Source organism: Umbelopsis ramanniana (genome assembly GCF_025399195.1).
Source record: "Umbelopsis ramanniana AG unplaced genomic scaffold K450scaffold_3, whole genome shotgun sequence".
Taxonomy (NCBI): Eukaryota; Fungi; Mucoromycota; class Umbelopsidomycetes; order Umbelopsidales; family Umbelopsidaceae; genus Umbelopsis; species Umbelopsis ramanniana.
This window is the reverse complement of record NW_026252089.1, coordinates 129,864-143,458: the sequence shown is the minus strand read 5'-3', so window position 1 is coordinate 143,458 and position 13,595 is coordinate 129,864. Positions and strand designations below refer to the sequence as shown.

General features: G+C 41.6%; 4 protein-coding genes and 1 non-coding gene across 5 annotated transcripts; 4 read left to right on the top strand and 1 right to left on the bottom strand.

Annotated features, from left to right (window-relative positions):
- The first annotated feature begins 58 nt into the window (after window positions 1–58).
- Window positions 59–3,247, top strand: K450DRAFT_220076 (uncharacterized protein). The gene is made up of 13 exons (XM_051585488.1): window positions 59–135; window positions 202–329; window positions 424–804; window positions 892–1,024; window positions 1,115–1,237; window positions 1,308–1,570; window positions 1,641–1,788; window positions 1,852–2,170; window positions 2,243–2,369; window positions 2,436–2,548; window positions 2,617–2,752; window positions 2,813–2,877; window positions 2,945–3,247. The coding sequence occupies exons 3-13, from the start codon at window positions 433–435 to the stop codon at window positions 2,991–2,993; spliced, it is 1,848 nt and encodes a 615-aa protein (XP_051448814.1). The 5' UTR covers window positions 59–135; window positions 202–329; window positions 424–432; the 3' UTR covers window positions 2,994–3,247.
- Window positions 3,105–5,236, top strand: K450DRAFT_220073 (uncharacterized protein). Its single transcript, XM_051585487.1, has 5 exons — window positions 3,105–3,302; window positions 3,484–3,563; window positions 3,622–3,855; window positions 3,924–4,290; window positions 4,391–5,236. The coding sequence occupies exons 1-5, from the start codon at window positions 3,216–3,218 to the stop codon at window positions 5,111–5,113; spliced, it is 1,491 nt and encodes a 496-aa protein (XP_051448813.1). The 5' UTR covers window positions 3,105–3,215; the 3' UTR covers window positions 5,114–5,236.
- K450DRAFT_220068 (uncharacterized protein) lies at window positions 5,077–5,862 on the bottom strand. Its single transcript, XM_051585486.1, has one exon. The coding sequence runs from the start codon at window positions 5,816–5,818 to the stop codon at window positions 5,360–5,362; it is 459 nt and encodes a 152-aa protein (XP_051448812.1). The 5' UTR covers window positions 5,819–5,862; the 3' UTR covers window positions 5,077–5,359.
- A 1,334-nt stretch (window positions 5,863–7,196) lies between these two features.
- Window positions 7,197–7,267, top strand: K450DRAFT_t11. The gene has a single exon. It is a non-coding gene; the product is annotated as a tRNA-Gly (tRNA).
- Window positions 7,268–9,015: 1,748 nt separating this feature from the next.
- Window positions 9,016–13,595, top strand: K450DRAFT_220061 (uncharacterized protein). Its single transcript, XM_051585485.1, has 13 exons — window positions 9,016–9,083; window positions 9,387–9,744; window positions 9,813–10,085; window positions 10,207–10,749; window positions 10,817–10,999; window positions 11,068–11,144; window positions 11,227–11,359; window positions 11,426–12,006; window positions 12,067–12,186; window positions 12,267–12,358; window positions 12,426–12,602; window positions 12,672–13,062; window positions 13,135–13,595. Exons 1-13 carry the CDS (start codon window positions 9,078–9,080, stop codon window positions 13,426–13,428), a joined length of 3,228 nt encoding a protein of 1,075 aa, XP_051448811.1. The 5' UTR covers window positions 9,016–9,077; the 3' UTR covers window positions 13,429–13,595.

The following is a 13,595-nucleotide window of genomic DNA, read 5'->3' as shown; positions in this document are numbered from 1 at the left end:
GTATAAAAACTGGTGCGAGTAGAGTGACCAAATCGCCCCGTGTTCCCCAGGGTGGAGTCTGAATCTTTACAGACCATTTTTATCGGTCAGTGCGGTTGGATCCGTCTTGACATTTTCACAAGAAACAAGAGTAATGTAAACCATCGACAATTGTTTTTTTATGCATTCGTAACTCTAATTCAAAATGATTCTTGATTGCAGATCGTCACTGAAAGCTCGACTTACAGCGAATTGCCTGTTTGACCTCCAAAATCGCCTTTATAGCCAGTGTATAACACCATATCAGCCGCTTAGCTAAGGCTTGAACACAGAGCAAGTCAATAATAGAGGTATGGCAGAAGTGCATCAAGATGTTGAGTTACTTTTGTAGTGTATCATTCATCAGCTAACGAATTACTCATGTAACGTTTTGTTACCTAAAAGGGGCTTTCAATGATCCCACAAGCCGACTCCATAGCTATGACACTTGTTAATACAAACGGTCATAGCAATGGCACCGCAGAAGCTCATTCAGCATCCGTTTATGATATTTTAAATTCTCCAGACAACCCTACTTCGTTTTATTCCACCGATGAACAGCGTCAAAATTTTAAAATTGCCTCCGCAGGATGCAAGCACCTTTTTGATATGAAACACCAACATTCTATACCCAGCAATGCAAGTGACCGAGATACCTTTCGACAAACCTTCATCACGGCTGTAGATTATGGTATTGCGTGGAAAATCGCTATGAGTGAAGTGCGATCGTCTGGAAAGACCGATGATCCCGTCAGGTCCAAAAAGAGGAAGAAGCTGAATGAACAGGTTAGAAGATAGATATGTTGGTGGCGACTCCAAACTGTTCTCGAAACCTCACACTAATCATAATTTTTTCTCTCTCCTGTCACGCAGCTTCCTGTACCACATTGTACTTCGTGTCAATTGCTGTCTAACCGACTACACATTTGTTTACACTGCAATTACTTGGGTTGTAGAAGCCAAAGGCATATTCAGCAACATCTTAAGAAAGAGAATCATACATTTGGTAATCCAACCGTTCTCAACTTTTGTCTTCATTTGACAATCACCCGATGATTCTTTAATCAAACTCAACAATATGCTTTTTTCAACATAGCTATGGATTTTTCAAACCAAATGATCTATTGTTCATTATGTTCGGACTATATTTATGACAAAGAGCTCTATGATCTTATTACGAAACCCAAGTTATTACGCATGTACAAATATTTGAGACGTGGTATGGATATATTCCTTTACGATTGGTAGATTTGGAGAGTACATACTCAAATGCGGCCTGCTTTTTATAGGAAAAAAATCTCAACCGCAATTTATTGACTGGATACCATCTGATAGCGAACAAACGCTAATAACGACGCAGTCGTCGTTATTGCCTTGTCGCGGCATACGCGGACTGACTAACATGGGCAATACATGTTTCATGAATGTCATCCTCCAGAGTATGGCGCATAATCCCCTTCTGAGAGCACACTTCCTGAGCGACCGGCATAATTACAAATCTTGCAAACGAAAATATTGTATGTGCTGCGAAATGGATAAGCTATTCGAGCAGGTAAGTTTTCTATATCTCGATTTAGACCTAGTTCTATGTTTTAATTAACTTTGCACTCAATTTTTAATAGTTGTATTCTGGTGAGAGATCACCCTATGGACCTTGTACATTTCTTCAATCTATGTGGCTCAGTCTAAAGGAACTAGCGGGATATGCCCAACAAGATGCACATGAGTTTTTTATAAGCGCCCTGAATCAAATCCATGCAGATTCTAAAGGTAAATTTCCCTGATGCTCCTATAATTGTATTCAAAACGTCTAGTAAATGTATATTTCAGTAGACCATAGCATGGATGATTGCCACTGTGTGGTACACCAGACTTTTGCTGGCCTCCTGCAATCAAATGTCACCTGCTTAAAGTGTGGCAATGTTTCATCAGCATACGACCCTATGCTTGACATAAGCCTCGATTTGCTACCGCCGGAAAAGAAAAAGAAGCAGATTACACAACCCCTGCCAGGAGACAATGCAGGAAAACTTGGAAATCCTTTACTGACCTCTAAGGACAAACAAGAATCACCAAACTCCGATCAGCATCAGTCTTTTTTTGCAGCTAGACGCGCCCGAGAAGCGAATTCCTTGACCGACTGCCTTGACAGGTATACTAAAAGATCACGTTCATGATGTCGAATACTTTGGTTTGAACGGTTTCTAAAGTACCATCATTTTAGATATACCAAGCCGGAAAAGCTTGGAGAAAATCAATACAGTTGCGGAAATTGTGGGCATACATTCCAAGCAGCTGTCAAGCAGCTCTCTGTGAAGCGACTCCCGCAGGTTCTTAGTTTTCAGCTAAAGGTACAGTATCAGACATAATGAACTCACCGGCTTAGCTGCGGAAAAATGCTAATGTATCGTGAACAGCGTTTTGAGCATGGTAAATCTGCTACCAAGATAGAAACCAAAATCAAATTCCCAATAGACTTAGACATGACGCCTTATACCACTGAATATGGCGATGGAAGCGGTAAACACAGGTATGTGCAAGAACTCGAGAACAGCTGTAAGCGCCTAATGCATTGACACTAACGAACTTGAATCATAGTGATAAGAAATCGCATCGATCATCAAATCCACCAGCTTACAACAACATCAATGTGTACACATTGTTTGCGGTTGTTAATCACCAAGGCAAAATGGATACGGGCCACTACACTATGTTTGCGAAACACCGAGGACAGGTAACCTTTCGGAATATGTATTTACCCTATTTCTTTCATCCACTAACAAGTTGCTCGTAGTGGTTTAAATTTGACGATCATCATGTGACTATGAGCTATCAAAAGGACGTTCTGGATAGCAAAGCGTACGTGAATTTTGCAATCATAGTGCTAATTTGCTACGGCAGTTACTAACGAGCGACGGTATCATAGGTACATGTGTTTTTACATCAAAAAATCTTTGGACTATGGTTTCGGTTGAAGTGGCAGCATATTTGGGAAAAAATCATTCGATTTTACCTAGCGGTTTTTTTTGTATGCATTCGGGGCACTGGCCGTCTAAATTTCTGCAAGGGAGGCCGTTATGGGCCAGGTATAAAAGCAAATTTTTATTTCAGTAAAATGATTGGCTGCTGCCCTTTCGATAATTTTTGTACAGTCTCCGAAAGTACCTTCCCCTTCTACCTTGTTTTCATCCTATACAATGTTGACCGATTCTTTGGGCACCCTTGCACTCTATGGAGGTTTGGCAGCTGTCACCGCTTTTGTGATTCATATCTTATCGCAGCTGGTATGTAAAACCTCTCCACTCCTTTTTCACTCTCGGAAAACAATCGTGGTTTTTTCCTTCATCAGAACAGCCAAATTCTTGATCTGCGAAAAGCATGGCAGTAGATTGACCTTGAGCTGGTTCATCTTTTCAAACATACTAAATGCAACGTAACTCACGCTCTTGATAATCATTTTACTAGCTTGTCAAAGGTGATCCTAAACACCCTCCCGTCGTGTTCCACGCTATCCCTTGGCTCGGTAATGCTATCGAATTTGGCGTGTATGTACTCTTGACCACTTGATTCGCCATTTCCTCGTATCTGACCATTGAGAAACAGGCAACCTATCAAATTCTTTCAAGACTGCCAAAAGAAATATGGCGATATCTTCACATTCAAAATGGCTGGTATGACCGTCACTGCCTGTATGGGAGCCGACGGCAACCAATTTGTCTTCAACAGCAAACAGAACCTGTCTTCAGCTGCTGCTGCTTATAACCATATGACAAAGTTTGTTTTCGGTCCCGACGTAGTTTATGACGCTCCTCACAATATTTTCATGGAGCAGAAGAAGTATGTTTGGGTCTTTTGTGATGGTTGGATTATGAAACTTTTCGGCTAATTTGGATGTCATAATGTAGATTTATCAAGGCTGGTCTTGGAGCTGAAAACTTCCGCAAGCACGTACCTATGATCATTGACGAAACCCATGACTTCTTCGACCGCAACTTGTCATCCTCTACTGGATCCATTGACGTCCACGACTTCTTCAGCAAGCTCATTATCAACACTGCCTCAAGATGTTTGATGGGAAAGGAAATCAGAGCAAATTTGGAAGACGGTCCTGTCGCTAAACTCTACTATGATTTGGATCAAGGTTTCCAGCCCATTAATATGATGTTCCCCAACTTGCCATTGCCTTCCTACAAACGACGTGATGAAGCTAACATCAAGATGACCAAGTTGTACGCCAGTATCATCAAGCGTAGAAGAGAAGAAAATGACAATGTAAGAATTGAGTTTTTCCTATTTTCACAAAAGCGCACATGGGCTGACAACGTGATTCCATCAATAGAGTAACTCTGATCTTCTTCAAACTTTGATGGAGTCCTCATACAAGGATGGTACCCCTCTTCCTGATGATCATATCGCTCACATGATGATTGCAGTCCTCTTCGGTGGACAACATACATCTGCTACAACCTCTACTTGGACTATCTTGGAACTTGCTGCCCGCCCTGAGCTTATAAAGGCAGTGCGAGAGGAACTTATTGAAAAGTTGGGATCCTTGAAGGCAGACCTCACCTATGAGAACCTGAAGGAATTGACCCTGCTTGAGTCTTGCATCCGCGAAACTCTTCGTCTTCACCCACCGATCTACCAAATGATGCGCAAGGTTATTGCCGAACAAGTTGTATACGAAAAAACTGGCCATGTCATCCCTAAAAACCATATGCTTTGCGCTGCCCCTGGTGTTACTCAGCTTGATGAAAAGTACTTCAATAACCCCACCAAGTATGATCCTTACCGTTGGATCGAGAAGACTGACCCTGTACATGCTATGGAAGTTGATTCCGATGCGAATGAAGATTATGGTTTTGGTACTGTTGGTTTTTCATCAAAGAGTCCCTTCCTTCCTTTCGGAGCTGGTCGCCATAGATGCATTGGCGAACAATTTGGTTACTTGCAACTCAAGACCGTCATTGCTACATTTATTACCACTTTCGATTTCGACTACCCTGAAGGTGCCACCGTGCCTGAGTCCGATTTCACTAGCATGGTTGTTATTCCCAAGCACCCTTGCGATGTTCGCTACAAGCGACGACAGTAGAATGGGAAACAACTCACCTTTTGCCACCCCGCATTAATTATCAAATCAACCTTTGCTTTTAACTATGTTTTGACTCTTCTTGTGTTTGCTGAAAACCATCAGCATTCTAACTTAGGTCGTTTTTTTTAATAATGAAGAATAAAGAACTACACTGAATAATAGAAAACCGCTATATACTACAAGGGAAAATTGGGCAAGAGTACATAAAACCAACCAAGAAATATTCTACATGCTTGTTCGTTAACGCTATGGAACAACCCCCTGTTGTCTCAGATAATTTGCCCGAGGGTTACTCGATAAAGGTGTGCTATCTACAAAGTCGCCATCTTTGCTGAGATACATCTGGACGTGGTAAACCACGAACGCTACAGTGCAGATGATAAGAGAAAATCGAACGAACCCAAAAACAACCCTATAGATCCATCGTAGCGTCATTGTGAATAAACAAAACATTGTATATAGCCACACTAGTGCCATTATCACGGGGAGCACGTTGTAGTTGACAAGGATATCCTTCCAGTACGAGGGTAGACCGAATGAAGTTGCCGCGTTACCTAATTGTTGAGCGGCTGATTGAAAGCTGTACGCAATTATTTGAGGGGATGGCAGTGTTACATTGTGCTCTTGCAATGTTCTACTTGCGATGTCATACGCTTTGGCCGCATAGTGAAGGCCACCCATGGTGATGTTAAAAGCAGCGTCCATTACGTGGCTATCGATGAGAGGGAAAAGAGGAAAGTTTCAACGTGGCGAAAATTGGCAGTTGACTTTCATAACACTGTGAAATTTTTCGAGAAATCTCCATCATGACCCCAAGTTGACTGGTAATTAATTTGGTTCATTTTCTCCTCTGAATGATACACACGAGACCGAGTGCCAAATTTTTACGATGATAATAATAGAAAATGAAAAAGATTCGGTGAAGATCTTGCCGCTAAAAATGCCTATTTACTTTTTCGCGCACAGTACTGTGTAAATGCAACTAAAAACATATAGTTAAAATTGGCAATTAGGCATTTCAGGATGTATCTTTCACATTTTTTTTCTTTAGCAAAAGACACTCTAAATAAATATGGAACCTTATAATAATGGTAGCCATATAACACATTTGAAGATATATCGTATGGTGTTTACTATAACATCACTCGCAGCTAAGTACTGTTGAATCATTCAGGGGCTTCTGAAGAAATAGATTGTTTGACTTAAGTGTGATAAACAGTTGGTATGTAGTAGTACTCCCACTTCTTTTGATAAAGCGATATTGATTTTTTTCTAATGCTTATGCAATAGTGACAACCTATGGCGCTGCGCGTGCTCTTGCTAGCTAATTTTAATGATTACATACAGTTGTCCCTGGCAAATATGCGTCATTACAACACAGCTTCTGTTGAAGGGAGAAATAAAGGGCAGCTAAATTTTTCTGTGAATTTTTATTAAAGGGTTTCTTCTTCCTTGCGTAGTATAATGGAATGCATACGGGATTTAATACGTATATGACTTTGTTCTCGTCAACCATTCAAACGGTAATCAAGGTGATTTTGAAACATCAAATACCTTAGTGAGAAAGATGATCAGACGCCATTACGTCTCAACCTGCACTGCACATATTTGAGTGATGCATCATAAGCGTCGAATAAAAATATGGACATCCATTGTCATTGTGCGAAGCGCGCCAACCGAAACAGCAAACACAATTTGAATCTTTAGTGCGCCGCACGTAAAGAACATATCAGCAATGTGGACAGAATAATTTAAATTCATTCATCAAAAAAAAAAAAAGTTCTTTGTCATAACTAGGTATACCTAGGCAACTGGAGGAACGATTGCGTCGTCCTGTCCTGAAACTAAGCTCTCGTATAGTCAAAGTTAACGTAGATAGTGTTCATATAGACTATCAACTTGGAGGAATATAGATATATATTTAAAGAAAATTATATTTAAAATAAATAATAATAAAATTTATATTAGTCAATAGGGTAACGTAGATTTATAATGCTATAAAATATGAAATATATATATTTTATAAGCACAATGTAAATAATATTGGACTATATTTTTGGAAGTGGTCCAGTTTCCAACAAGCGCGCAGTTGGTTTAGTGGTATAATTACCGCCTGCCACGCGGTAGACCTGGGTTCGATTCCCGGACTGCGCAATTCTTTTTTGCATTGAATGATTTTTTTTTGCTTCTCACACAATTCAAGCCACGCAGCATACGTCACAGGTGCGCCCAGACCAACAGATAAATTTTATCCTCACTTCTCAGCATGATGATAATAGAAGCTATGACAAGGATTTTCTGGGCACAGCTTATCGTATGAATGGATTACAGCCATCAGATTTAATTTGATGCGCCTATTATCAAGTACTTATATCTATAAGATTATCTCTCTGACTCCAAATCTGAAGCAGCTATTGTCTTCAAATATGGTCTGTAATAGTCAAAATGATGTTTCAACTCTGTCACTTGATGCCAAGTGTGTTTCCAAATTCATATCTCGAATATGTAAATAAGTCGTTTAATATTGTTGAGATATTCCGTCTATATTATGACCACTCATTATGATGATTCAGACGAAGTTGATATATGCTTTCACGGTTCAAACTCTGAATCGGTGCTGTGATAACAGCGAGTTTGAACCGTGGACATACCCATGCACCAGTCAAAGCAACGCATTTCTATTGGCTGACAGTGTGTGGTGGGAGATTGAATGAACTATGTGCTTTTAGCAAAATGTTTCGGGTAGGTAAGATACAATATTTTTTGTGTCGACACCACGAAAATCAGGTCAGTGATGGTGCTAATAAGACATAGAAAAAATGCGCAGCTCACTGATCATGAATTATGCTACATGGTCTACGGTTACTCACAGGCTATGAGTCGGTACTTCAAGCTTTGAAGGTGACCCTAAGTCGACTTACACTTTCCACAGGAACGGCTGGATTGGTGTGAAACTGTCCATTGCTTATATGTTAATATTTCCAATGGGTACCTTTGTTTTGTTTGCCTGACGCCGTTGTTGACGCTCGCCTATTTAGCGGATATTTGGGCACGACTGCGAAAAAAGAAGCACTGTCAAGCGACTGAAGCGCTTTCAAGCGACTGCTTCAAGTGATTGTTTGATGCATAAGTACGACATCTTTACCAATTTTTGTTCGTCAGCGTTGCAGAAAATCTAGCTTCCATATCAAACAACATCTCAGTGCCTTTTAGGCTTTCAATTTTGGCTTAGCCTGCATTTCAAACATCGACGGTCTTTAGGGTGCGAAGGAAAGTTCTTTAGAACTATGCTCTTATATGTGATTTCTCTCGAGTCTTTCATCCTCAATACACAGCGTAGATAGCAAAATAAATATCAAGAAGCAACATAGCTCGTATGACAGACAGAGTTTATTGGAAATACAATAGTATCTCGAGAAAAGAAACTCCGAATCGTTCAGACATTTGTTGGAAAGGCGTTGGTGGTACCAAATGAAACCGCTCATGACGATAGTAGTTCGAAGAAGGAATGACTAATAAGAAATGCATATCTAAACTAAAGCAATTAATGTAAGAACCATCAGGTACTGGAGTTAATATATATATACCGGCTGAGTGAGAGCCAAAGAAAATGGGGATATCGACCGCTAGTCGGCTGAATGTTTTGCTCAGCTGAAAAATCTTAAATGAACGGCGGCTTCCCTCGGTTCTACACAATGTTGTATGTGTATTTATGCTTTCAAACTACAGATGATGAGATCATATTACATGAGAGTCGTAAAAGACGTACAGGCATATCGAGTATCAAGCGTTTGGCATCCATCAGTGTCAATCCTTTCGGCTGTCTCGCACAGGACAAAACTTCGCGTTTCGAACCCCGCTATTACCACAGCCATGTTTTTTTCCCTATCCTCAAACGTTGTCTCTGCACTACGCGATTTATACCCTTGCCTCCCTAATTTCACAATCTGCTTAGTATTGTAAAATGGCGGTATGTTGATATATGTTTTTTCGTTCAATCTTTTGGTCAAGCAGCCATTATGCACCTGGATGTCTACCCAGATTATCATCGAGCCGCTCCGGCTTCCTGCAATTTCGACAGGCAAGTTGGGTATCAACAAAGATTGCAGCGACTACTTCCTGCAGCTTAGCCTATGGCTGAATACAAAAACAGTAGCAACAGTTATCCGAAATGACAGTAGATACAAAAGTCTCGGCATAGAGGGCATCTAGCACTCTTTTTTTTATGTATAGATATTGGTTCTAACGTTTGTTATTCCTTCTGTTTGGTCAGGATATGCAATCGAAAATCCGTGAGCTAGAGCTCAAGATCAACCAAAATAAGATGTATCGTGATAAAGCGATGCAGATGCGTCGCATCATACAAGATAGAAACGCTCAGATGCAGTGCGATACTGAGATCAAGGAATATCAAAAATACATCGATTATTTCTCAGAAGAAATTCGCAAGCTCCGCCAAAAGCCGAGTCGTTCGTCTACACAAAGCAGTGACAGTGGCGTGGAAGCAGCTGCGGCTGCATCAGCCTCATCTCGGAATCCATCCAGTAGCCCAATGGTAGCAAGTGCAGGCGTAAGCACAAACGCAGGAGTTGCCAAGGTTGAACCCGAAAAAAGGAAATACAGTAACCTTGGTAAGTGCTTTCTTGGCTGGCCTGAAAAAAAGAGCCAACCTCTGCTGACCTGTTTATATTGGTATTAGATCTACTCAAAGCGGATACCCCCTTTAACAAGGCTAAAGTCTCTCTTAAACTACATGAACTGGAATACAAATTGGACGTTGAGAAAAAGGTATTAGCAGGTATCAAGAACATGGCCTGGGCAGTTGAAAAGGACCCTTCTTCTACCGATCGCCGGCGACGTGCTGAAGTTCAAGGTGAACTTTATGAAAGTAATGAAAAGCTCAATCTATTGAACAAGGCTGTGCGTAAATACAAGAATCTATATATTGGAGAGAGCGACGATGATGATGATGGTAAGTTTTTTTTTGGTCCTTCCTAAAATTTATTTTTGGCGCTTGGCTTTAGCTCTCTATGTGGCAACCTCCAAATTAAGAGATCACATGGAAATCTAATGAACAATCTTCTCACTTACAGAATTGGAGACAGTCCCAGCTCTTCGTGGTGTACCTGGAATGCGAAAGCCATTGACGGGTAAACTGCAGCTACAAATTTTGGAGGTTCGAGAACTAGCCCATGCTCCTACAAGAACATTCAGCATGCCCGAAACTATCGCCGTGGTCAAGATTGACGGAAATGTGGTGTTCCGAACACGTCCATCTCGATCTGACAAATGGGCTGACCAGTGCGAAGTTAATGTAAGCAAAGCCTCAGACGTAGAAATCAGCATCTACGATCAATCTGGTGATCGATCAATGCCTGTGGGTATCCTCTGGTTGAAAATCTCTGATATCGTCGATGGTCTCAGAAGACAAAAGATCATGCAAGATAATGGTCAAGGTTGGGTACCAGCCGAGATTGCTCAACAGCATGATTCAGCCGGTAGCCAATCCCCAAATGCTCAAGCGAACAGGCAACCCACCTATCGTGAACAAGGCATTGGAGGCGCCAACGACAAAGGAATTGAAGCATGGTTTGATGTTGAGCCCGTCGGTCATATTGCATTGCGCATCAATTTTGGTAAGTATGAATGTTTCGGTGAATGCTGCACAATTCAAGTACATTGCTGACGTTACATGTCTTTTAGTCCGTGATACTACTGGTGATCGACGTCCCCTCGATAAGCTTGGTCGTGCAGGCGCCGTTCGTCAACGCAAGGAAGAGGTTCACGAAATGAATGGGCATCAATTTGTGGAAAAGAGCTTCTTCAACATTATGCGTTGTGCCTTGTGTGGCGAGTTTATGGTCAACAGTGGATATCAATGTGAAGGTATGTCACACATGAGCGTCACTAAACTCCTCAATGTAGTGTCGTTGCTCATTCTATTACTTTTCTAGACTGCGATTACTCTTGCCACCGAAAGTGCTACACTAAAGTTGTTACCAAATGTATATCTCGCTTGGACTCCGAAACTGTACGCCTTCATTATGCTCATTACGAAAATGTTTATGATGAATATGTTTATACTAATGCGTAATTTTTTTTTTCACTCATAGGATCCTGACGAGGACAAGCTCAACCATCGTATTCCTCACAGATTCGAACCAATCACCAATATTGGAGCAAATTGGTGCTGTCACTGTGGTTACATGCTACCGCTTGGTTCTAAGGGAAGCAAAAAATGTCATGGTATGTTGATAGAGCTTTGGGGTATTTGGCTTTTTCATGGCATAAACTGACCTAAACCTGCTACAGAGTGTGGTATCACTTGCCATACTAAGTGCGCTCATTTGGTACCTGACTTCTGCGGTATGTCTATGGAAATGGCAAATCAAATGCTTGCTGAAATCAAGGCTGCCAAAAGGAGAACAACCGAAGGAACCGGCACACCGAAGCTTACAAAGGCAGAGCGACCAACTAGTGGAGGTTCCAGTACATCACTAGGCGATTCGCTTCACGGAAACATGTCGCAATTGTCCCTACAAAGTGGTCATCAACAGCAACCCCAGTACCAGCAACCGTACCCTCAAGGCTCGATGCATATGCCAGCATCTATGAGTCCTCAAGCTCCACAATCTCATGGTTCGCCTCAAATGAGACCACCAGGGCAATACAATATGCCACCTGATTATGGTAGACCTTATATGCCGCAACAACAGCAGATGGGTCCTCCTCCTATGCAGCAGAGAATTCCTAGTCCATCGCAGCCCCAATCCTACGCCCCTATTCCCAACACCGCTATGATGCCCAGACCCTATCAACCTGGTCCTTCTCCTCAAATGAGTCAACAATTACAGCAGAAGCCGTACCCTGTTGCACCAAGAGTTAGCAGCATTGTAAGTTGACAGATCAGATCTGAACGCCGCTTGAATAGAGATTATTAACATTTTGATTAGCCACAGCAACAACCGCCAGTGCCACCAAAGCAAGGCGTTTCTCCTTTGCAAGTTGGCCGTAAGGTCGGTTTGGATGACTTTAATTTCTTGGCTGTTCTCGGAAAGGGTAACTTTGGCAAGGTAAGACTCGAAAATAGTGAATAGTATAAATCAAATCTACACCTGGAGCTAATGCATATACCCTTTCTCTCACCATATAGGTCATGCTTGCGGAAGAAAAGTATACTAGTGAGCTTTATGCTATCAAGGTTCTCAAAAAGCGATTCATCATCGACAATGATGAGGTGGAAAGGTGGGTGTATTTTGTATGTCAAATGTGAAAATGCTTTCATTTCGCTTACTTCTCGGTTTATCAACAGTACCCGTTCAGAGAAGCGAGTTTTCCAAGCTGCAAACAGAGAGCGTCATCCTTTCTTGATCGGTCTACACTCCTGTTTCCAAACAGAGACTCGTATCTACTTTGTTATGGACTACATCAGTGGTGGTGATTTGATGTTGCACATTCAACGTGAACAATTCTCTGAAAGGAGAGCAAAGTAGGTTGACCAAAGTACGACACGCATCCATTACTCTGATGTTAACATGTCTTCTTCTTTCTTTTGCAGGTTTTACGCTTGCGAAGTCTTGTTGGCCTTGGAGTATTTCCATAAGCAAGGCATCATATATCGTGATCTCAAGTTGGACAATATTCTCTTGGGTTTGGACGGTCACATCCGAATTGCTGATTATGGTCTTTGTAAAGAAAATATGTGGTATGGACAGACGACCGGCACTTTTTGCGGTACTCCTGAATTCATGGCTCCCGAAATTCTCCTCGAGCAAAAGTATGGAAGAGCTGTGGATTGGTGGGCGTTTGGCGTTCTCATTTATGAAATGTTGCTGGGTCAATCCCCATTCCGAGGAGAAGACGAAGACGAAATTTTTGATGCCATTTTGGAAGATGAAATTTTGTATCCTATCAACATGTCTCGCGACTCAGTTTCCATTTGTCAAAAGGTAAGAAGTTGCGCTTGGTTTCAATGTGCTTTCCCTTTGATGTATGGTCACTGACTTTTTTCTGTCTTTCAGCTTCTTATCCGTGATCCTCAAACTCGGTTAGGATCAAGTCAAATGGACGCTCAAGATATTAAGCAACATGCATTCTTCCGCGGCGTCAACTGGGATGATATGCTGGCTAAACGTGTTCCTCCTCCTTTCTACCCGTCTATCAATGGCAGAGCTGACACTTCCAACTTTGACGAGGAATTCACTCGCGAGATACCTCAGATCACTCCCGTTAACTCGACTCTTACCCGTCCTGAACAACAGGAATTTGGCAACTTCTCATACATCGCCGATTGGGTAATCCAGGGTAAACGATAGATTATAAGTACGCATGCTCACTTCAAACCATTATTCACTATTCGGCAATGCGATAACGTTGTAATACCTGTGGGTGATTATACTATAGGCGGACGCCCAAGTTCAAATGATTCTTGCGAAAAATAAATAAATTTGCTCTTTCTTATACACAAAGATCGACGGTCACT